This window comes from Geospiza fortis, unplaced genomic scaffold (genome assembly GCF_000277835.1).
Source record: "Geospiza fortis unplaced genomic scaffold, GeoFor_1.0 scaffold242, whole genome shotgun sequence".
Classification (NCBI taxonomy): Eukaryota; Metazoa; Chordata; class Aves; order Passeriformes; family Thraupidae; genus Geospiza; species Geospiza fortis.
In genome coordinates this window covers 568,580-592,625 of record NW_005054574.1, presented here as the reverse complement: position 1 = coordinate 592,625, position 24,046 = coordinate 568,580, and the positions used below count along the sequence as shown (strand labels likewise).

General features: G+C 41.8%; 1 protein-coding gene across 1 annotated transcript; it reads left to right on the top strand.

The window, feature by feature from the left end:
* Positions 1–3,723: 3,723 nt before the first annotated feature.
* Positions 3,724–18,891, top strand: STYK1 (serine/threonine/tyrosine kinase 1). The gene is made up of 10 exons (XM_031064253.1): positions 3,724–3,795; positions 10,682–10,786; positions 11,640–11,783; positions 12,756–13,004; positions 13,254–13,435; positions 15,193–15,276; positions 15,511–15,719; positions 15,931–15,971; positions 16,256–16,352; positions 16,781–18,891. Exons 2-10 carry the CDS (start codon positions 10,720–10,722, stop codon positions 16,983–16,985), a joined length of 1,278 nt encoding a protein of 425 aa, XP_030920113.1. The 5' UTR covers positions 3,724–3,795; positions 10,682–10,719; the 3' UTR covers positions 16,986–18,891.
* Positions 18,892–24,046: the final 5,155 nt, after the last annotated feature.

Here is a 24,046-nt window from a genome sequence, read left to right as displayed (position 1 = left end):
AGGGCGGCTGCGCCAGATGGGCTGTGGTGCTTTCAGGGGCTCTCCTGACGGTAACGCAGAAGTACATCTTAACCCCTCAGTTTAAAGCTGCGTAAAGCTTCTGCTGCTTTCCTCAGGGTATCTCTCCCTGCCTGCGGGATGGAGGGAGACGTCAGACCAGGGCCGGCAATGACAGCTCAACGAGCAGCGGGTTCACGGCTAAGGAGAGTAGGTTTATATTGGATATAAGGAAAAAATACTTGCCGGTGAGGGTGGTGAGAAGTTGGAACAGGCTGTCTTGAGAAAGTTGTGGATGCCCATTCCTGGAAGTGTTCAGGATCAGGCTGTATGGACTACTGCAAAGTGTCTCTGCCCACGGCAGGGGGATTGGAACTGCATGGTCTATGAAGGTCCTTTCCAAACTGTTCTGTGATTCTATGATCTTTGCATCATTGGAACAAAAAAAGCTGGAGAAGGTGTTTGCAGGACTAGACAAAATCAGGTTAGATTTTTTCTGGAGAAAGAGCAACAAGACTCAAAGTTTGTCAAGATTTAATAGATAGCAATTATCTGGTTTATAGCGGAGTCCCATTTCTGAATTGTCCATGGTCCAAGTCATGTCCCATTCCAGATCAATATCCAAACCTTGAATGGTTTGGGCTGTCTCTTGTTATCCTTTTTCATCCTCACAGACACAAACTTAGTCCTGTTTTTAAATTATTTGGTATATTAGTATTCTCATTATGCAGCAGACTTGCTCATCTCTTGCAATCACCACTCATTTCACTGCCAACTGAGTAGCTAGTTTGAAGCTGAGACTCTATCTTCAAAATAAAATCAAACATTTATTCACCTAAGTTGCATGAATGCAACTTTATCACAGAGCATTGTGTTGCTAAAGTTTTGCAGGGGTTCAAAAGCAGCTGAGTAAAATCCCCGAATAAAGGAAGTGCTAGCAAATTACTGGACCTTCAGCTGGCTGCTGAAGATTGATGCCTAATCATTAGGTCATTTCAGTTTTCTACTTTATTTATTTTCATATGGTGCAACCTTTGGAAATTTCAAATAACAAATACTGCAGGGCTGAGTTGAAAATCACAACAGAATTGCCATTAAAAAAATAGGCTTGTAATTTTTCTTAAGAAAACCTGCTACTTTGAGAGGCAAAGCTCATGAGGCAGAGCAGATGCTTAGGATAATGATGGGAGGTTTCCTTGCGCTTTAAGATCATTCCTCTGCTGTGCCATGTTGTGCTTATCTGCAGAAACTACATCAAGGGTATGTGTCTCAGAAAAGTGCTGTCCTTCCTCTGCATGGCCCCTTCCCCAGCCACACGTTTTTCTCTCTCACAGTGTGTTGTTACCAACCATCCTTGCTTGGCTCTGCAGCTGCCAGGCTGTTGTTTGAGACTTGCACATTAGCCCCTTAGCTTCTGAGTTTCTACAGTTTCTCTGTGGGCTTATGTTGACCAAAAGATCAGTCACAGTCTATCAGCTATAAGCCACAGTTTTAAGTCTTATATTAGAAGGTGAAAATAATAAGTTCGCTGCTTAGTCCCAGAACTCATCTTGAGGCTATGGTGCAGCAGCTGTGTGTGGTTAGGATGGTTTCTATGTGTGCTCAGGCTGTCTTGGAGATAAAGAGGATGGTTATGTTAATAAAACTGCCAGTCTGCTGCCTTTCAGCATGCTTAATCATAAGGAAAAAACAGAGAAGGATAGAGGATGTTAAACAGGCAGTGTTTTCTTTGTGGATGCACATACAATACAAGATGTAGCAGGAAAAGTCTGTTTTTCACAGGACAATAAATTACTTCTGTCACTTCACTAAGCAGGGGGAAAGGCTTGTTGATGAATGAGGAGGATTATATAGGCTGAAGCCTGAACTCTGAACCATTAAAATATCTTATCCAACCAGTCAGACTGGGAGCACAACAGAGACACTGGTGGGGGAAATTAAAAGCTGCAGCCATTGCTGCTTTTGCATATCCTTACCCTGAATATTTAACCCTTTGCCCTTTACACTCTCTTCCACAGTAAGGAGGTGTAGAAACTGAAAGGAGAAAGATTTTCAGTTGTCATATTTTTAAACAGGAATCTGAATAGGTTTTCCTCCAGGTGCCCTTGAGGAGGGTGCCTGTGGAACATAACTCATTTCAGTAAGGAACTCATTTAAATGAGGAACTGTTATTTGCATTTTACCTACTATTTAATGGAGAATGAGGTATAAGACAGATCCCCTTCTCCTTCATGGAGAAAACACTACAGAGAGTCAATGCAAATTAGTGCCAGAATGAGAGGAAAGCTGAAATCAGAGTCTAAGCCTACATTCTGCAGCTGTAGTGATCTTTCTATTTCAAGAAAATTTTCAGTCTAGAAAATGTCTCCCCTGGTTTCTCAGGGGATAAAAATCCATATCACAGGACTATTTTGCCAATACTACCTTGCCCTCTCCTGCCAGTGTCTGTAGAGAGATCAAGCAATGAAAAAATCAGTCCTGCTTTTCACCATTTTGGACACATGGGTTAATGACAGCTGGAAGAATAATGCTAAGAAGAAATCTCTCTTAAATTAACTATTGTCTTTTGATACCTGAAGGTATTGATTGTGCCACAACTAAAATTTTCCCCATAACAACATAATTATATGCAGTGACAAAATGTTAATAGGAGTAGATGAGTTTGGCCAAAACAGTTGGCAGAGATCACATCATCTGCTGCATCTTCCCCAAGCCACCTGCATTGAGTTGCTGAATGTGAAATGAAGTTTGTCTCTCAACAAGAACTGTTGTTTACTCTTGAAATGCAACTGCTTCTCACTCCTATGAAGTAGGTAAGCAAATAATCTTGTGTAGATTCATATAAGCAAATAATCTTGTGTAGACTCACATAAGTAGGACTCAGGAATCTGAAACTCTTAACACAAGATTTATCAATGATAGGGGAGGGCAGACCAACAGCTGGGGCTTGCGTACATGGATTTGTTGGGAAGAAAGTCCCCAGAACTAAAATGCAGAGGTGTAATGAGGGTTAGACCCCATGGCTTCTGAGGACACCAGCGGAGCACAATGGAGACCCCCAGGACATTATGGCAGGAAAAGCTCGCAGGGAAGTTCAGGAATATTGTCTGTCCATGCATTCTGCCAGAACTTTCCAAAGTTCTGGCTGAATGCATGGACAGCCCGAGCAGGAGGGACACCAAGGGGCAAGGCAGAATGTGGAAAACCCTGTGTTTCTGCTGTCTGCTGTAGCATGGTTTGATATCATTAGTCTTTTATCTCTTTCTTCATTTGCAGACTGTGTTCCTGATGGAATGTTTTTTCAGCCTCTGGAGTCCTGGGGGTTTTGTACAGATTTTCTATTCCAAGATCCCATTCTTTTTAAATGGGGACCTGTAGCCAGAAGTGTATGAATGCTGTTTGTTACATAACCTGTCCCTCTTGATCTGTATTGGTGTGCCTTTCAAACCCTGCTGCAGGTGCCTGCCCCGGGGGCTCTTTGCTGTGCCTGTCTCTGTAGTCAGCCCATGAGCAGCTGGTGTGTGGAAGCCAGGCAGACCTGTTCTGCAAGTGTGTGCCTTCCTGTCAGCTGTGTGTTGGACATCCCTGGGGAGACAGCTGAGGAGACCTAGAGCAGCAAGGAGCCGAAGCTGGGCGGGACTGGAGTAGAAAAATCAGTGAGGAGGAACTTAATCATAAGAATTACAACCCTACCAAGGTAATCATCCGAGTTACTGGGAGTGGCCTCACAAACGGAACCGGCAGCAGGAGAGCTTCAGGAAAAGACAACTGCAGGGCAAGGGACGTGGTGTCACTCAGGTAAGTGAGAGAAAGCACTTCTGAAAGATCAGTCCATGAATATTTATTTCTTAAAAGACTTTTATTAACATAAATGTGACCTGAATTAGAAGGTGGCTGTACTGTAAAGTCTGTATGTCTGTGTGTGTGCATGTACATATGTGCATGTGCTTACTGCTGGCAGTGAAGCTACTTACAGCCATTTCTGTGATCATAATGGTGTTGGGGTTTGAGGAAAAAATAAAAGAGGGATGTCCTCTACACACTGTCTGATTTGAATGAAATAGCTCACAGGTCTTTTTTAAAGAGGAAGAAATTTAAAAAGTAATTAAGTTTTGTATAAAATTAGCCTCAGTTCACTGAAACAGGGGGATGCTATGCATGTGTGTATAAATATGTCCAGTCTTTAGTTAAGTAATACATGCCTAGGGCTGAACTCAGAACTAATTACCATTTTACTCCCATCACTGTTGCTTGATTGTAATGCCGTGATCTCTAACCCAACGTGGTGCAGATATCTAGGTTTTTATGTATTTACCTGTGTGTGCATGAGCTACTGATGAAATTACAAACAAAATCTGTGTTACGTCCACCAAGAAACACCCAGAACTTGGGAAACTAAAACTAAAGTTATCTACACAGCTTCAGGTGGCCATGAATTTATGAAACCAGATTTATGTTGGATTTCTGAAACCATTAAGCAGCAATGTGATGTCATACAGTGTTTTTATCACACAGTTGGTTTTTCACAACAAGAGCTATATGTATGCATGGTCCTTTGAAACAAAAATCATTCTTCTCATGTTCTGTCATAGCTTTTGCTGTCACAGTTTTTCAGAATTTCTGTATTTGTGCTGGGGTTTGATACAGGCTTAATACAGGCAGCTACCAGCAAAATCAGAGCTCAGTCAGCAGGGAGACATTTTCAAAAGTAGTATATGATTTTGCTTTCATAAAAGGAAGCCATAGATAATAGTGTACTGTTGAAAGTTTGGCCTCTAGACTTTTATTAGCCTGCTCATTAAGGGCTTCGGTGTAATGTAATAATCCATGGGGTTTTTTTTATTATTTTAACTCATTCTTCAAATTACCTGTGAGGAATTACTTTGGGTGGCCTTAGTTCATTGGGAATGTTCAAGATATATGTTAATTTTCCAGAAATTATAGTAGTCCATGTCTGCATTAGAAAAAATGTCTTAATCCTCATTCAGGTTCTGTACCATTTCACACTTCTGTACTTAGATTTCCTTATGCAGCACAAATAAATTAATTTTTGTAGATGATCTAAGCAAAACCTAGCCCTGTAAGAACTTGTATATCTCCACTGAAATGGTGCCAGTTAGAGCTAACATTTTTAGCATAAAGCACAGCAGCAGTGAGTCCTCCTGACTCATTTCTCAGTGCTGTAGTGACTGTTAACTTTGCCTGTTTTTCCTGCTATATTGAAAGGGAGCCAAGTTTCCTCTAAGTAACCACCTGCTCAAATAGCAGTATGGGCCTCATTATTTGCTGTTTTTCTCTGTGGTCTAGCTCTTCAAAAGTGGTCAGCCTAATTTTCTTCCACTTCCTTAATATGCTTCCGTAGCAGCTAGCCTAGGTTTGATGTTCAAGTATTGCTTTTAATTTTGGACCAAGAGAAAACCTTGTGTTTCTGTATCTGATTTTTGAAACACTGTTTTCTTACAGGGTGTTACAGCTACCAGCTGTTTCAAAAGTGAGTTATAATACTAAATCTTTACAGCTGAGACAGAGCTACAGCAAGCCACAGGATATTATTTTTAGTCCTTGTTCACAGGGACAGAAGGGACTCTGGTGTGGCTGGTCAGAATTTCCCTTTCAGCGCAGGCGAAGATGCTGCTTGGTGACCCACAGGTCCCTTGAAGTGAGAGATGAGGTGACTCTGTGGGCCAGGGAAACCTTGCAAAAGTGACCTGGTCTGCCAGGCTGTTGGAAATAGTCTCTAAAGTCTTCTGCTGGCAGAAGAGACAGAATATGCAATCTAACAAATGGATGGCTGAAACCTGTCGGGCTTATTTTTTATTTGTTTTGGATGCTGCTTTTAGTAAACAGCGGACATGGCAGGGAAAAAAGATCTCTTTTTCACTGCTTGCTTTACAGTGGTGCTTTATTCCTCCCTCCTCTCTGACATTCAATGTCCACAACTGCCCACACTCGTGGTTTCCTGCTGTTTTGGTTCCTGCAGTTCCCTGTTAGCTCCTCTCCCTTCCTCCTGCACAGCAGCACAATGCGCTTGTGCAGAGCAGTTGCCAAAGCCTTGACTGTTGACCGTGTTTAAAGGTCAGATAAAAGAGGAGGGAAATAATAAAAGCAGCAGTGAAATAGCAATGGTCAAAGCTGGAAAGCAAGGTTTTGCCGCTGCAAGAAATTGAGTAGAAGACATAATGTTTAAGGATTTGTCTTTTATCAGTCAGGCAGTGTGCTGGACTGAAGTTACTGAATTACTCAGCTGTTCTATATGTGCCTGTAGTCACATTACAGCTGGTCCTCCCAATTGGTGCGTGAAAAACAAGTGTAAGAATATTTTTATAATAAAGTGGTATGCAGTTAACATGGGACAGGATGTCTGGAGAAATAACTGCATTAAGTCCATGTCAGCTCATAGCATTTTTTATAGGGTCTAATGAAGATCTAGATAAATCTTAGCCTTTGTTTTTGTCGTATTTAATTAATCAGCTGTTTCTTTAGACCTTCAGCTAATCATTACACAAGGATTTACGTGTTTGCACTGATGATGGGAACTGCTCATAGCTTACAAATTAGACATATTCAGGGGCAAGACTGTATATTTGCTGTGAATATGGACAACTTAACTCTCCTGAACATGGCAGGAGCAAGCAGCAGGCAGCTTCTGTGTGGGCAGTATTCAAGCTGTCTGTTCCCATATATTCCATGGGCGTCTTAAGTCTTGATATTTCTTTTCAGTCTTAACCACAAAGTTTGTCACTCAGGCTTCTTAAGTCTTCGTCCTGGCACTTTAAATAACATCATGAAAACTTCAAGGCTATAAAATGTCAGAGAGGATTGATGATTTTAGGGCTTTACAATTATGTGAATGCTTCTGCTATTGCTAAGGGGACAGTATCCATCTGAGAATGAATGACAGGGGATTGGAAAAATCATGGTAAGGCTTCTGCTGGCACACAGTGCTTGTGGGTCTGTGCTGACACAGGGAGTGGTTTCACACTGCAGCTTTAGATGAATTAGCCATTCACTCCTGACTAATACTAGCCACTAAAATGGCAGGAAATCACCATGGCAAAAGAGCAGTGGATTTTTCCTGCTTGGTCAGTGTTTGGATCAATTTACCATGTGATCAATTGCACAACTGAGAGCAAAACAAGCAGTAAGAAGACAGCAAAGACAGGAGATAATCCCTTCTTTTGGCATTGGTGAACACTGAATTCAGCTCAGCTACATTCATATTCACTATTTGCGTTTCCTGAACTGGTTTAAGCAGCTCCCACAGCTGCCACCTTCTAGCCGCTTATTCCTGTCCCTGTGTTGCCCTCTGTGCTTTGTCTAAATTGCCAGGGCAGCAAAACAGCTTGGCAAGCAAACACAGCTGGAAACAAAATGCTGCCTTTTCCCCAAGTGTTCATCCTGTTGCCAAATGTGCACAGAGGAGCACTGTTGGTGTAGGATGGGGGTAACTAACCTGTCATCGCTGCCAGGCTATGGAACTGCTGTGCCACGTGTAGTGCACCAAGTAGCTGGCTAGGAGCAGTTTGCAAGTGCAGGTGACTGTAGTTCAGCTTCTGCTGAGGTTTTGCCTTGTCCCATTGTCTAAGAGTAGCTGCTTCTGCTATTTTTAGGTGCTGTGGTCTTCATTGTATATTTAGCTTTGACATCAGGATTTGGGTTCAGAAGGGTCAGAAGGCTCTGCAGAGGGATCTGGACAGGCTGGATCCATGGGCTTAGGCCAGTTGTGTGGGGCTCAACAAGGCCAGGTCGTGGGTCCTGCCTTGGGTCACAGCAACCCCCTGCAGCTCCAGGCTGGGGCAGAGGGGCTGGAAAGCTGGGAAAGGCCCTGGGGGTGCTGGGGACAGTGGCTGGACAGGAGCCAGGTGTGCCCAGGGGGGCAGGAGGCCAATGGCACCTGGGCTGTGGCAGCAGGGCCAGGGCAGTGACTGTCCCCTGGGCTGGCACTGCTGGGACCACACCTCAGATCCTGGGGCACTCCTGGGAACCTCAGGACAAGAAATGGACATTGAGGGGCTGGAGCGTGTCCAGAGCAGGGAACGGAGCTGGGGAAGGGTCTGGAGCACCAGGAGGGGCTGAGGGAGCTGGGGGGGCTCAGCCTGGAGAAAAGGAGGCTCAGGGGGGCCCTTCTGGCTCTGCACAACTCCCTGACAGGAGGGGACAGCTGGGGGGGATCAGGCTCTGCTCCCAGGGAACAAGGGGCAGGATGAGAGGAAACAGCCTCAAGTTGTGTCAGGGGATATTTATATTACATCAGGAAAAATTTCTTTGCTGAGATTCATTAAACATTGGGATAGGCTACCCAGTGAAGTTGGTGGAGTCACCATGCCTGGAAATGTAGAAAAAGCCTCTGGATGTGGCATATGAGGGCATGGTTTAGTGGTGAACATGGTGGTGGTGCTGGGCTGACTGTTTGATTTGATGATTTTAATGATCTTTTCCAATCTCTACGATTCTATGAATTCCAGTGAGTAAAATTCAGTTTGTGTAAAAGAATATTAAAAAATCCAATGGAATAAACAAGCTGACATTTAGTTAAAATTGCACAAATTCTCTAATGCAAATTCTAAATTGAAGTAACACAGTGTATATGTGCACATGATCTAGACAGCACTGATCTTGGTACAGTGTTAACCCACAGGCAAGGAAAATCAGAATGCCAGTGAGGTACAGATTTTGAACCTTTTAAGACATTTTTGTTTCCTTTATCCTGTCTTGGTACTGGAAAAATGTCTTAATCTAATAAAATAGGTAGTTGAGCACTGTCAGTAGTCCTGCTCTATGTTGAGTGTGCACATGAACATGTTAGTTCCACATAACTTTTGTGTATCTCCCATTGCAAAAAATATTAAACGTATAATGTGAGTTCTGTGGATTTCTGAGTTATCATTCTCCTTGTGAGGATAGGAATGTAAGAACTGCAGTGATGTTACTGTTAGACAAGTAAGCTGCAGAAACAACCTAGTACAGGAATTTATTTAGTCTTGGCCTGAAAAGTAGCACTGAAAGGCACTTCAGAATTACCTTAGTGAGCAAAGCTTCTTTTTCTGCTTGCTGAGTATTGTGAGAGGATAGAGAGAAAGAGTGCAATTGGGCTTTTGTAATCAATCTTTTCCGGTGCTTACACCTCCGTAAGAAACCGCAGCACATGGGAGTGCCCAGGGCAAATAAAGTGCCAGTGACTGCCAGTGTTTTCATTCCTGGATCCCATGGTTCTGCCCCCTGAGTGTGGTTGGAAAACATGAGTGCCACCCACTGACATCACTGCTGGGAGGTGCATAAAGAGTAGGGAGGAATCTTTTTTACAGAGAGGGACCAGTGTAGACATGGCTGCTGTGTCAGAGATTTTTCCATGGATCTTTGCTACTCTCTCTGTAAGCACAAATGGGGGTGTATGTGCTTTTGTGTGCCTGTGCATGCATGGTGTGTAAATGTCAGTATGCATTTCTAGTAAGCACCTGTACAAAGCCATTGGCAAGTTTTAAGATGGAGCTTGGACTGTTCATGACTTGTACAATATGATTGCTGGCTAATGGTCCTGAAGTCTGTGTGTACTGAAGGAAGCCAGGACTGGTCCTGTGTATTTGTGTGTAAGTGTGTGTGTGTGTGTTAGAGATGAGGTGGGTTGTTTCAGTGTGCTTGCTTTCAGAGTGTACCTGAAAAGCTTGGTATTATTGCTGTGTTATTACTCCTTTGACTGGATTCCTGATGTAGCCAACCTTGGAACCAGGTAAACCTGCTAGCACATTAAGAATGAAATTAAATAAAAAAAGGAAACAGACTTTTTGTGACACCTTAAAGCACAGGTATATTCCATTTTCCTCTCTCTGCTGTCTCTGACGTGCAACTGGTAAAGAATAATTTCACTTATTGATTTTAGGCATGAGAACAAACTGTTAAACATTTCATCACCAAATTCCATAAAATCAATGCCCTATATTTGCCATTGAGGTTAATTGCCTAAAACTCATAGCTGAAAGCACAGTAGGTGCTTACAAGGATAGAAGTCACAATTCCTATAAATGTTCTAGATAATACTGTTTGCAAAGCTGTTAAGTCTTACATTTTGGCAATATTTCTAAGAAGCGGTGACTAAACAAGGTGCATGCTTGTACAGGCCGTGGATTTTCAGCTACAAATGCAGAAGAGATGCAGATGTTGTGCTTCAGAATACCTACAGAGTTGGCAGTGCTCAGGAGTTGGTACCAGAGAGCCCAAATGACAACTCTTTTTTCTCCTTGTCTTTGTACAGCAACAGTAGGAGTTGTGGCATGGATTGTAGTCAGGAATGGCATTTTCACTGCATGCTGCTGATGTGTTCATTTGTAATTGACCAGAAAATAAAATGCTTAGCCATTCTGGCATCTTAAAAATGTGTTAGCTAGGAGGGTATTAGATGTTCTTTAAATATAATTAGGTTCATATCTATGGATTTTTGTACATATGCCAGCCTTTAGGACTAGGGGTCCTCGTTTGCTTGTGGAGCACTGTAGAACAAGCTTAACCCTAAATTCTCTCTGGTCATGCAGTGCATGTCCTGTGTCATTCTGCAAGCCTTCAAATCTCAGTGCTGCTTCCTGCAGCCACTGATTGTAAGGGGTAGAAAGCTCCCTATTCACTTCACTTGTTGCTTAATTATCATCCTTTCTCCCAATAAACTTTGTTACTATTCTTTATGTCTGTGCAGGAAGTGGGGGCTGGAGACCTGCTTGCTTGTAACTGAACATGGCAGGGGATGTGAAAAGATTCTCACGGAGGCTGCTGGAGTGCAATAGCAATGACAAGCTATGTGGTAAGATTCACACATTCCTTTAATAAGATTTCACATTCTTGCAGGAAGGCCAGGTTCACTAAAAAGTGTGCCAATCCCTTTCTTCTCCTCCACTGCATCCCAGCCCACACAGAAAGATTTGATGGAGCTTTCCCTGCGTTGTGTTTCAGGGAAGAAATGTTTGTGGGGATGAAGCCTCTGTGGCTGGATTAATCTCACATAATTTTAGCCATTTCAGAGAATTGCTAGCTTCGAATGAGATCTACAGCAGTCATTAAAGATTCCCTGCAGCTTCCCAAAGGACCAGTTTTTTGGGATTTTGATTTCATGACTTTCTGCCATCTTTGGGAATGGAAAAAATGGTCTCAACTACCTCCAAATCTGGGGACATGAGAAAGATAGTTATGTTCAGAAGGCTTGCTAATTGCAATGTCTTCCAGTCAAATTCCAAAGGTGACCACACCTAGTTTCCTTTAAAATTCTCTGTATAATTTTACTGGAAGGAGCTGGAGCTGTAATTGCACATGATGACATAGCAATATCCAGCCTGTCCCATCTCCCTGCTGTCCTGCTGCCAGTGCTGTTTCTGTTTCACTGGTGGATGTGACTTCAAATGGCTACAATTCCTGGCCTGAATATTAAAGCATCTAAATAAGTGACCTTAGGTGTGGGAGTCTTAGTGATTTCATGCAGTTTAGGTACTCAGCACCTTTGAAAAATAAGGTGGCAGCACTAACAGTGTTCAGCTGTTCCAGAGGATGGAACATACACTTTTGGGGTTGGAAGTTACTGAAATCGATTGTTGCTACATGGTATACAGAACTAGTGTGCTCCTTACTCCTCTTGGTTTTCCATTTTCTTTCTCTGCTGTCAGTTGTGCGTGAATATCAAACGGAAGTGATCGTTGTCCCAGTTCTCCTGGTGGGAGTTTTTGTCATTGTGCTCACTGTGATCCTCTGGCTCCACTGCCGTGGCCTGCGAGCAAAGCAGGAGCAATCAGCACCAGCCGGAACCCAAGGTAAAAAAATGCTTTTCAACCAGAGGAAAGAGTATTGGTTTCAGCCAATACAATATGGCCAATACAGCCAGAAGCCAATTCTATTTCTCCATCACTTGAGCTGTTAGGCAAAACCATTTATGAGGATCCTGAGTGGTATTCAGCAATCCAGTAAACATTAGAAAAATTGTGAACACTGATTTACTTCATTTTGCAGCAGCAGTGGTGGAAGCTGTAGTATAGATGGATCTGAGAAAATCTAAAGCATCATGCTAAGTGGGCTGTTTAACATGCTGTGGTAACATCACAAGAGCTGCAAAGTGTATTTATGCAACAGCTCCTGGAGGCTGCTGCAAGGAGAGTTTTACCAGGGTAATTATGAATGATAGTAATTTTGATGTAGATTACATCTACTTAATCCATTTTCTATACTGCCATTTAAGAAATTTAATTTCCAGCTGCTGTCACCCTCTTCCTGTGGAGATAATGTGAAGTAGAACAGGGTGAGGGGGTAGTAGGTAGTAGAACTGGGTGAATTAGAACTGGTGAGGGGGTAGGGAAAGGTTTGTTGGTACACGTGTGGCTGCATGGAAATGAAAATACAGCTCTGAACTAATTCTGTGTGTGTAGAGGGAAACAGATCTTGAGCCTATATTAAGAGAAATAATTGAGAACTGGTAATAAAAGAAAATGTTCATTGCTTGAGCACGTGAGAATGAAGTCCAAATGTGTCTTATCTATAAAGGTTACGTACTTAAATATGGGAGAAATTTCTAGACTGGTTCTGTCTTTTCATCAAATAGAGTGGGAGATAAATTTTTTGTCCTCTTCAAGGGCCAGGATAAGTAGGATACAATAACAGTTCCTTACTTTGCCCTGATTTCTGAAACACTGTGTAGCAAAAATTAAAGAGCATGGAAGGATGAGCACTGGCATCTATTACAAGAGTTCATCTGTCTGCTTTTATGCATTATATGTGTTTGCATTTGTCAGTGACAAGAAAGAATCCGCAGGAACCCTTCTCAACAGAGAACCGCTACATCCAGCTGAGTGAGAGCTCTGTGGAGAGCCTGCTAAATTCTGAATCCTTGACTCTGAAAGAATTAGAGATACCACGAGAGAAACTCTTACCAGACAGCTTGGAGCTGATAAAACTTGGTGCCTATGGGAGCATCTACAGAGCACAGTTGGAAACTGGGATCTCTGGGAAGACTAAGGCTGTGGTGTTGAAAGCCTTGCAAGGTATGGCCCGTGGTCAGGGTCCACTTTGTTACAGTCTCTGTATCCCAGACGTGGTGCTGGGCAGAGCGTTGCCATCAGTACTGGGCAAGAACCAGCTATGTTCAGTACAGTAAGTCCGAGATGTTCTTGTAGGAATGTCTTGGTAGGATTAAAGATTGCTGACTATGTTGGTTTTAGCTGTCAATCTGTTCTTTGCTGCTTCCATTTGTTGTTGTTTTGTTTTCAATTTGGTTTTTTTTGTTCTCTCAGATCCAGCTAGTCCTCAGAAAGTAAAGGATTTCTTGGGAAGGATTAAATTCCATCAAAATCTTGGCCATCATGAGAACCTGGTTGAATTGGTTGGGTGTTGTGTAGACCAGCTCCCACTTTATATGATCATGGAAGATGTGTCTCTTGGTGATCTGCTGACATTTCTGTGGACATGTCGGAAGGTGAGTCAAAAGAAATGATGACAGAATAGCTTCTTAAATTCCTAAGGTACATATCTATCCATAAATCATAAATTCTTTTTTTCATCTCTCCATGCATCCCTCTATATCAATCAAAACTATTTCCATGCTCCAAAGAAGTTCTACACAGGTCCAGCTTGGCAGACCATTGAAGGGCATTGCAGGCACTGGAATTAGAATGAATTTATAAAGCCACTTGAATTTCTAAAGTTTTAAATCATGTGTTACTCCAAATGCTTTTAAGAAAGCAGAGCAGTTACAACACAGGGGAAGGTCATGGGATGATAACTAATTGGTAAAAGACAGGAAATAGAATATAAGAATGAAAGATTGGCACTTGCACTGAAGGGAGGTCAGCTATCTAGGACATGGTGCTGTTCATTCCGTGTATTTATAACCTAAAAATGGGATGACAATGACGTGAGGATATTTGCTGATGATTCCAGCCAGTAAAGCCAAGTGCAGACCCAAAGGAATTGCAGAAGGATCTTCCAAGATTGAGAGACTCGTCAATAAAAAGAACAGATGAAATTCAGCATAGTTAAAAATAAAGTAATGCACAGGAAGAAGTTTCTTACATGAATGATGAATGATGGCTTCATGTCTGCCCATTGCTGATGAGTGGTAAAATATGGTGGGATGAGGTCTGACAGTGTGAAAATATGCAGTCCACTGAAAATGTTAACTCAAGCTAAAAAAGAGTCTAAATATCAGGGGAGGTTTAGATTGGATAGCAGGAGGATATTCTTCCCACAGAGGGTGGTGGGGCACTGAACAGGTGCTCCAGGAAATGGTCACAGCTCCAAGGCTGTCTGAGCTCCAGCAGTGTTTGGACAACACTGTCAGGGACAGGGTGGGGTTGTTGGGATGTCCTGTGCAGGGCCAGGAGCTGGACTCAGTAGTCCTTGTGGGTCGTTTCCACTCCAGCATATTCTGATTCTATGACGCATTGTTACAAAAGGCACAGAAAGAAAACTCTGCTGTTACTGTGTAAATCCATCACTCTCCTACATCTGAAACTCTAAATAGAGAAGGATTGCTTCCTGTCCTGTTCAGCAGAAGGTCCAGGTGGTAGGAAATAAAGCTAGTACGTGTCATGTTCAAAACAAACAAATGGAGCTGATTCTTCATGATCTGAGGATTTGACTATTGGAATGTCTTGCCACTGACTGCTGTGGATACTGACAGTTCATATGAGGTCAGTTATGGAAGGTAACCTAAAGGTTACTGAACATGTTAAAACCATAACCATCTAAGGAAGTTTTTAAGTAGAATGTGTCTGTGGGCTGTAAAATGGCACAGGAAGAACATTGTGTGTTTACCTTATTCTCTCTCTCATCTCTCACTGTTACAGGCAGGGTGGCAGGAGAGATGGACTTTTAGTCTCATACCAGGTGCCCAAGCCATGTGTTAAAATGTGGTTTTTTACTCACCATTCTAATTTATAGTATATCTTTCATTCATCTGTGTGGATTGTCATTCTTCACTGTCATTTTGACAATTTCTGTCTAACATTAATTTTTTCCCCACGTGTCAATTTGCCTACTAGTGTCTCTGATATATTTGTCTTACTCAACATACCCTCAGCATCACCCATCCACGTCCTCCTACATTTCAGTCAATTTATGAGCAATTGTGAGAAGGAGGAGCATAAGATTAGATAGATTAGAAGGAAACATTCCCCACAATCCTACTGCTGTGGCATTTGTTTGAACCAAGGTCTCTTACTTTGTGTCTAGGATGTAATGGCAATGGATGGCGTCCCCTATGACCTCACTGAGAGACAGGTATATGAGGTTGGACAGCAGGTTGCAGCAGCTCTGGTAAGTCTGCTCAGGTTGGTGGCATTTTTTCCTTCTTACTTGATTGCCACGCGAGTTTGCATGGTGGCTTAAGTCTTCTTGGCCTAAGCACTGAGAATAAAGGCTTTGTGAAAGTATGCTTCCATTATGTTGGTGGTGAGCACATGTAACTCCACAGTGTTGAAGACAAGCATAAACTCAGTGAAAATTTGTATCAATTAAATTTCCTGTTTTCTTTCTTTTCCAATTTCCCAGGCTTATCTTGAAGAAAAGAACTTGTTCCATGGTGACATTGCTGCCAGGAATGTCCTTCTCCATCACAACTTCACTGCCAAGCTCTGTGGTTTGGGCCTGGCCTACGAAACTCACACACACACTGCCAGCTCAGTCACACGGAAAGTGCCTGTCAAGTGGCAGGCACCAGAGAGGCTCCTGAGCAAACCTCCTACCACCAAGGCAGACATGTATGGCTTCATTTTGGGGCTAGAAGTTCACCTGTCTCTTTCACTCCTTTATGTATCATTTCATGTCCTGAAATTCACAGTAAGGCAGATCTAATTTCAGCCTAACACTCCACTTTTTCAGCTCTTTCTTTCTCCTCTCTGCAGGCCATGTCTAGTTGTTTTTATGTATTTAAGCCAGCAAACAACATCACTTTGTTTTCTTTTCTTGCAGATGGTCTTTTGGAATTCTACTGTATGAAATGATTACATTAGGTAAGAAGATTTAAGGCTAATAAAAAAAATTTTGTAAGGAAGCAGCAAATTAACAAGACCCAAAATCTCAAATTTTAGAGTGTAAAGTTAGGCCATTTAAATAAGCACCCTCTTTTTTTCCAATTTGCAAAGTCTCATCAATTCCTTTTAGGCCTTCTGTTAATGTGAATTGTGGTAGGAAAAAACCCAGGTTTTGGTAGGGAAGGAAGGCAGTCTTGCACAGAAGCTGCTCTCTGCAACCATTGCCATAGAGTTTTCTACCATTACTCCTTTTGCCTTTCCAGGTGCTCCACCATATCCTGAGGTGCCACCTTCTGACATCTTATCATACCTGCAGAAGCAGAACATTATGAAGCAGCCCTCGAGCTGCCAGCAAACCATGTAAGCCACTTGCTTTATGGACAATTGAACATGAAGTTGGCAGAGCTAAATGGAAATGAGACATAGAAAATGAGATTTTACACAAGATTTCTAAGTCTAGACGATACTGAGAGTAATCTGTGTCTGCCACATCTCCTTACTGAGTTCTGCTGCATAAAACTTCTGTGGCCAAAAGCTTTCTGTCTTTCTGTTGAAAATGACACGTTTTTCCGTTTCCTTCTGTTGGAAATGACACTTGTTACCGTTTGCTTAAGTGCCCTTGCAATTTGCTGCTCCAGTGCTTCCTTGCAAGGTACAGCACTGCTGGGGAATGATTTTTCTTTTTTAAGTGATAGGATATTCTCTGAAGTAAACAAAGTATCCAAAGGGAAGATCTAAGGTACATTTCTTTGCATGAAGGCATAATTTCATCATTTCCTGATTTACAGGTACTGCATCATGAAGTCCTGCTGGCAGTGGAGTGCAGCTGACCGGCCTTCCCCAGCACAGCTCTTGTGCTCCCTGAAAACAGCCATGAAGACCAGCAATGGGCACACAGTGCTGCAGGTGCCTGAGCCAGTGGTGCCTGAACTCTATGCTGATGTTGCTGGTGTTGATGTGCACAGCCTGGTGAGGGAATACACAGTCCTCTGAAGGGTCCTTTCATATTTTGGTAAAGGAGAAAGAAGTCTCAGAGTTTTCCCTTTCTAAATATTTTGCAAGCTCAGAACGAGGTGCGTATGTTGGAAGGGATCCCTTTGTTCTTCAAACATCTATAAAATCTCCATGCCAGACACAAGAAACTGTTATCATTATTGTTAAATCAACCTGTTGGTATTCTGCCAGTGGTCATTTGGGAGTAAAGGAAGCTGTAGAAAATGTAATGAGAAACTTGAGTTAAAGGAGTGTTAGGTTTGTGTGGCAAGGTTTTGGTGATGGGGTGGAATGCAGAGGTGACTTCTGTGAGAAGATGCCAGAAGCTTCCCCCAGCTCCACGACGGACCTGCTGCTGGTCAAGGCTGAGCCCTTCAGCAACACTGGTAGCACCTCTGTGATTACATATTTTAAAAAGTGTAAAAGATACTGCACAACAGCAGGTGAAAGAGAGGAGTGTGAATGTGAGAGGAACAGCTCTTCAAACACTCAGGGCAGGGCAGAAGGAGGAGCAGGAGTTGCTCCAGAGCTGGGATTTCCCTGAGATTCCGTGACTGAGCCCCTGCAGTCCCTGGAGGGCAGGGAGGGTGCAGAGATCCACCTGCAGCCCCTAAAAGAGCCCATGCCAGAGCAGGGGGATGTCTGGAAGCTGTGATTCCAAGGGAAGCCTGTGCTGGAGCAGAATCTGTCCTGGCAGAATCTGTGGAGAGAGGAGCCCTCATTGGAGAAGGACTGCACCTCATGGAAAGGGACATGCTGGAGCACTTCATTAAAACAACCCTTGTGAAGAACTTATGTTGGAGAAATTCTTGAAGGACTAACTTTCCTTTGGAGGGACCCTACACTGGAGCAGGGAAAGTGTGAGGAGTCCTCCCCCTGAGGAGGAAGGAGCAGCAAAGACAATGTGAGATGAACTCACCACAACCCCCATTCTCCCTGCTGGATGAGAAGAGGTAGAGAAATTGGGAGTGAAGCTGAGCCTGGGAAGAAGGGAAGGGTAGAGGAAGGTGCTGCAAGACTTGGTTTTATTTCTCATTATACTTCCTAATTTGATTAGCAATAAACTAATTTTTCTCAAGTTGAGTCTCTTTTGCCCATAGCAGTAATTGGTGAACAATCTCTCACTGTCCTTATCTTGGCCTGGAGGCCTTTTGTTATGTTTTTTCTCCCCTGTCCAGTTAACAAGAGGAAATTATAGAGTGGCTGGATGGGTACGTACCATTCAGCCACAGTCAACCCACCATGAGGTTTCTGGAAATTTTTCCCCATCTTTTCTGTCCCAGGAAAATGGGATCAGTTGGATCTGTTGGCATCAGTTGGGTATTTTAAAGAGGAGATGTCCTGGGGAACATGCTGGGATGGTATTCAATAATTCTCTGGGATTTCTCCAGTGCTTTATACTCTAGCTTCCCTTGGGAGCATGGGCACTGTATTCAAACACACAAACCCACAAAAAACCAATCCCCACACCTCCCTGCCCGACAACAACAAAACCAAGCAAAACCCTTCATGTCTGTGCATGCAGAAGCTGTTACACAAATGTCATACATCTTCATGCAGAGTGTGCTTTGTGTGCAGGTCGGGTGAGTGCTCCAAAGCTTATGTGAAATTTTTTGATCATTGATTTTAATGGACATAGAGACATCATAAAAATTATGCACTGGAAGTTGTGGCTATTTTACTTTCATTTAAAAAGAAGCAGAATCAGTCTATGAAAAAAAAAATTCTCACTTCTGTTTCTAAAATTGACAGTATCTTAGGGGTTTTTTTCTCTTACTATTTTGGCACTTTGAGCATTAAAGGTCCTTGTGAAAAAAGACAAAATACACATTAAAGGAATAATTTTACCATTCTGTGTGAAGAGTGGATTCGGTGTTCACTCAGCATCCCGCCACTTAGCATGACTCTTTCCATTCTGCTTTCCATCAAAACTTGTTGGTCTTCTTCCAAAGACAATGGTAAGAAGTTTTCTATTTTTAATGCAAAATGACATGAATGAAATAGTTGTTCTTTCTATGTCACTTAGGCTTTGTAAGAAATGATGTTTTCTTCCATAAATAAATGTAATATGAGTTCATACAGTACATGTGTCACCACTATACACTGGGACATTGCAAAGTCCATTCAAGAGGAAACAGTCAGCTTCTGACTTTTCCCATGGTGTTGGCTAATTGCCACCTGGATCTTCATAAACCAGTTTTTGTAATTCTGACCTGGAGAACTGAGATAGTTTATTTTCCAAATGGTAAAATAATAACATCCTTTTCTCTCTCCCTCACTTGAAAACAGATTCAAAGCTGCCTGGTAAATTAGGTCAAATTCACAGTTATCTTTGATGAATAAACTATTCATTTAAAAAAGCATTTGATTGGTTCATACCTCCCACTGAAGAATGGGTATTCAGAAAGGTCTTGCCTGGGAAAGGTGGATGTGTGGCAGGTAATACAATCCCAGAGCTGTGAAAGCATCCCCAGTGCTGCTGCAGACCTGATAAATAATGCACAGGGAGCCTTGTTAAACAGAGAGCTAAAGGTAACAGATGCAGCACTGTTCTCAGAGCACAGAAAGAAATGCTCTGCTTTACACAAATGCTCATATTTTATTTCTGTTGTGAAAGCTCTGATCAAGGCAATCCATGGGAATTCAGATGCTGAGCACCTCACAGCCTCCAACATAAGATCTACTTTGGTTTCCCCTGCAAGCAAATCTGTGCCAAGACCCTGCTTATGAATTTGCCCACAGAAAGGCTTTTCCTGCTGCATGAGAAGATGTGATTTCATTTCCCTTCAATAAAGTGGCCTTAGTCATTCTAAGAATGTAAGCATTCTTACTCCGATTTGTCCTCCCCGGATTAATTTATTTTGGTTTGGAAGTAACTGAAATTAAATTATAATAAATTTTATACTGGCATCATGTAATTGTACATGTGGAGTTACCCTAATTTAACTGCTCTCCCTGCTTTTTAAAGTTGCCTATACAGAAATCTTTTCCACATAGCAGTCTCCATTTTAGAATCAATGTAGACTGATGCATCAATTTCTCCTTAGTGAACCCACTGAGGGCTTGGTGGAAATTTTTTAGTTGTTTTGTGGAGAATCATGGATTTTCAGTTTTTAGTGATAGACTTTGTTTTAGTTGTTTAATTTGAATATTTTTTCCCATCAAAAATGTTGCCTTTTTATTATTATATTTAATTTTCTCAAAGATGACAGGGCCATCTGCATAATTTAATTAGTTTCTGGTTAATTGTTTCTCTGTTCTTCTTAAAGGTAGCTTTCATGGCACATAAAGCCTTATCTCCTACCTGTCTTCTTCAGGCATCTGATCACCTTTTCTGTGAGAGACTGAATTAGATCCAATGGATCTCCTAAGGATGAGGAAATCCTGTCCAGAGCCATCAGAGAGTGAAAAAAGTGGTCCAAAACATGACAACAGACAACAGATATTAAATTTTCCTGGTATGATTTGGCTTCACCATGCTTGGAATTTTTTGAACCACGTATGATTAATATGAACTTTGAAAGTCTTTGAACTGCAAAATCTTTGTGCTACAGTGGGCATGTTGCAAAGGACTCTTGTTCAGCCACATGGAAGAGAAGTACTGCAGTACTCTTGCTTTTCTGAATTCACAGAATTGTATTTTTGGTGAGGGCTTTGGTTTAGTCATGAGAATGTGAGAGTGCACTGGTTTATGTGCTACCTCCTACAGCTTGTGGTTTTATTTATAGCAGGTGCTGCACCATCAAGAAATAGCAAAAATCCACACATATCCCTCCCAACTGCCCAAGACATATAAAAAGGGTACTTTTTTCACATAAGTTTCCTGTTACTCTCATATTTGTGGATGGTTTAACAGGTCTTTCTATCTATGATAAAAGGAGGTGAGCTAGTGTTTCCTTCTTGCCTTGTTTTTAAAGAGCCCCCCTTCTGCAAGGGGCATTTTCCTCCATGGAATCATGGAGTCATAGAATGCCCTGAGTTGGAAGGGATCCATGAGGATCACCGAGAGGAATTGTTCATGCTGATGTTAAACCCAAAATAAATAATGAAGGGATGAAAGACAAATTGCCTGTCTTGATTTTTCATTTGCTAAACTTTTCATGTACAACAGTTTCAGAAATAAAATAATGCAGAATTTCACATCCATCCTATGATATTATGTGGAAAATGCTCCCTCTTTTAGTTTATGTGCACCAGGTTTCTGTCTCTGTAGCTTATTATGCTCTTATGCGTTTAAATGGACCTTGATTGGGTGACTGTAATGAAGTGGATGTGCTCAACTTCCACGTGACCTTGCAGAAATATTTTTTTATTTGATCAGCTTCCTATGATTAGTTCTTCAATATTCAGTACATGAAGGTGAAGGATGATGCTTGGGTAGGTAAGAAGAGAATATTTTGATGTGGAAAGGCTATAGCAGACCTGTTGCCACCAGGAAATCTTTCTTAACTTTCTACCTGAATCATTGCAACAAGAACGAGAGCAATTAGATATTTATGCCTGAGCCTGGTCGTGGTCACTTGTTACTTTTTTCTTTGCACCAATAGCATGTCCACAGCTGAGCTGCAGCTCTCAACTCTTGACCTCAGCCTGTCTTCAAGACAAGCTGATGTTTCCTGCCTGGTTTAAATTAATATCTTCAGAAAAAGCATTTCCTGTGAGCTGGTGTTATCTTTTCAAAGTGTGGATTTACTGTGGTTTACCATTTGTGAGAAAAAAAAAGATGAGCTAGATACAAGTTGAATTGTCTGTGATCAAAGGAGTTTTTTTGAATGTGTATTTTTGGAACAAATGTACTTCAGCTCCAAGCTGGAGAAAAGCATTTAGTTTGATGAGTTAGGTTTAATAGGTGTAGTTACCTAATCTCTTACACTGAATTATTGATTTTATTGACTTTATTGAATTAAATCCTGCATTCTGTATTTAAATTTTTTTGATAGAATATACAATCAGTTGCAGCAGCACAGTGAAGAAATCAGGGATGTAGGGGCAGAATTTAGATCCAGCTTGCTGGCAAGTGGGAGAAGTCTGATGTTTATGTCAAAAATCTGCCTACAATGAGCCACAAACTTGTAAAACAGGGTTAAAGTTCTGTGTTCAGTCAGTGTTCATCCTTTGTATGATTTCTGCTGTGTGCACAATTGATTCTAGGAGGAACTGTTCTAGCTTGTTTTGCCCCCTGAATCACTACCCTGTCTGGATGAGTTTGAAATATCAAAAGTCACAGAATTATTCTATGAAAATGGGTCAACAGCATCCTGCAGCTCACTCCTACAGGACTGTCCCTGAAGCTGGTGTGGACCTGCCAGCCCCTTAAACCACACACCACACAAAGTGGAGTGAGGGAGGGAGGAGGACATCTTTGCATGTGGAGGCTGTGAAAAATCTCCCTTAGACCTTATTAGGCCACACAGCACAAGACAGGGCAACCTGTCCAAGCCCAAGGAGCTCCTTTCAGTAGCCAAAGGTTTATTGTAAAGATTTATTTTTAAATGTCAGTTTCTTGTGTCAGGCTGACTGTCCTGTAGTTCCCTGTCTTCTTGAAGACATTTGCTGCCACCTTTGTTATGTATCCTGCTTTTTTGGGACAGACATTTTTGAGTTCAGTGGAGCTGCTCCTTGAAAACCAATCCCATCTTCTCTATTGGACTCTCTGCCATGGGATTTCTCCCATGAACACAGACTCCTGAGCAGACCAAAGTCTTTTCTCTTAAAGTGCAGGCTTGATTGTGATTTTGTTTTTGTATTTTTCTCTTCTTTTCAGGAACTCCAGCATCTCATGATTACTACCCTGACCAGTTCTTCTCTGTGTTCTTAAAAACAGATGGAGTATAAGAAGAAAAAGAAGGGAAAGGAAATTAAGAAAAGGTGTAGAAAATATTTATATGTTTGAAAATTAAGCATTTATATTCCTGGTAGCCTATAAAGCAAAAATAATCACACATTTGAATAGAATTATATTTTCAAATTTTAATAATTCTCAGAATTAACATAATTAATGATTTGTGAAGTCTCATGTTCTGAAGATACTATAGTTTCTATTTTCTGTCTGAAGTTCTGACCTAGCCTTAAGCAAATGTGAACACAAATCAAAGAGTTGAGTGGAAAGGCTGATACTGTTGGACAGGTCAGTAAAATTGTTGTTGTGGAAAAGGGCTGGCAGTACAAGCATATGATTTTTGTAATGGATTCCACAGACTGAACTTTTTCAATATATTCCCTTGCTCCATGAACGTGACACTAGAAATAGCTCAGAGTTTGGTGCAATCATGGCAGGAACAGGTTGCCCTGGCTGTCACTACAAATCTGAAATGGTAGAGCTTTGTACTGGAGTGGAAGAATTCAAGTTTCCTGTGTGGGTCACCACAATAATTATTTCTCATCTTGCAGTTGCCCTGTTTCAGTCAGAATGGTTGCTTTGCCATCCCGCAGAGTCCCATATGGAGAATAGGACACAGGCACCACCTGTTCTACTGTTACATTTTGGCTTCCTCCTGTGGAGTTAAGGTAACCCCCCCCTTAATTTTCTTGTCTCAGTTCTTGAACTCTCGTGTCTTGCTGTGTTGTTAGTATAAATAAATAAATGGATATAATTAAGGATGTTGATACGGATCAAACGCACCTGCATTGCTTTCATTGATGGTGCTTGCAGTGAAAGAGAAATGCAATCTGTAAATTATCCCACTAGAATTACCTGTTTGCTAAATGAGGAAATTTGATTTCTCACGTTTTTCATCTTGGTCAAGCCTAAATTGCTTATTTATGGGATGTGAAGAATGCTAGATTACTTCACTCCCCTGTCAAAGCAAGTTTCCCTCAATGATTTATGGAGCATCCATCAGAGCAGCAGTTTAATCACTAAAGATCAACCTCTTTGTGAGCTATTGTCATTGCTTACACCATCTGGTATTCCAAAAAGCTGATGTATGACATCATTCCTTATGTATATTACTTTTCTGCTAATAATATGCTCTCTCATTAGAAATTATTCCAAAGTGCTGTGAGGAAAGCTCAACTGACCCTCAGGGAAATCCAGATCCACATCCAGGCTTTGTGACAGA

What these genes read in the sequence shown, in the direction of transcription:
- STYK1 (XM_031064253.1), top strand. Translation starts at nt 10,720, where the DNA reads ATGGCAGGGGATGTGAAAAGATTCTCACGGAGGCTGCTGGAGTGCAAT. An exon ending in TTCTGTGGACATGTCGGAAG is followed by an intron (nt 13,436 to 15,192) that starts GTGAGTCAAAAG and finishes CTTTGTGTCTAG; the next exon opens with GATGTAATGGCAATGGATGG. An exon ending in TCGAGCTGCCAGCAAACCAT is followed by an intron (nt 16,353 to 16,780) that starts GTAAGCCACTTG and finishes CCTGATTTACAG; the next exon opens with GTACTGCATCATGAAGTCCT.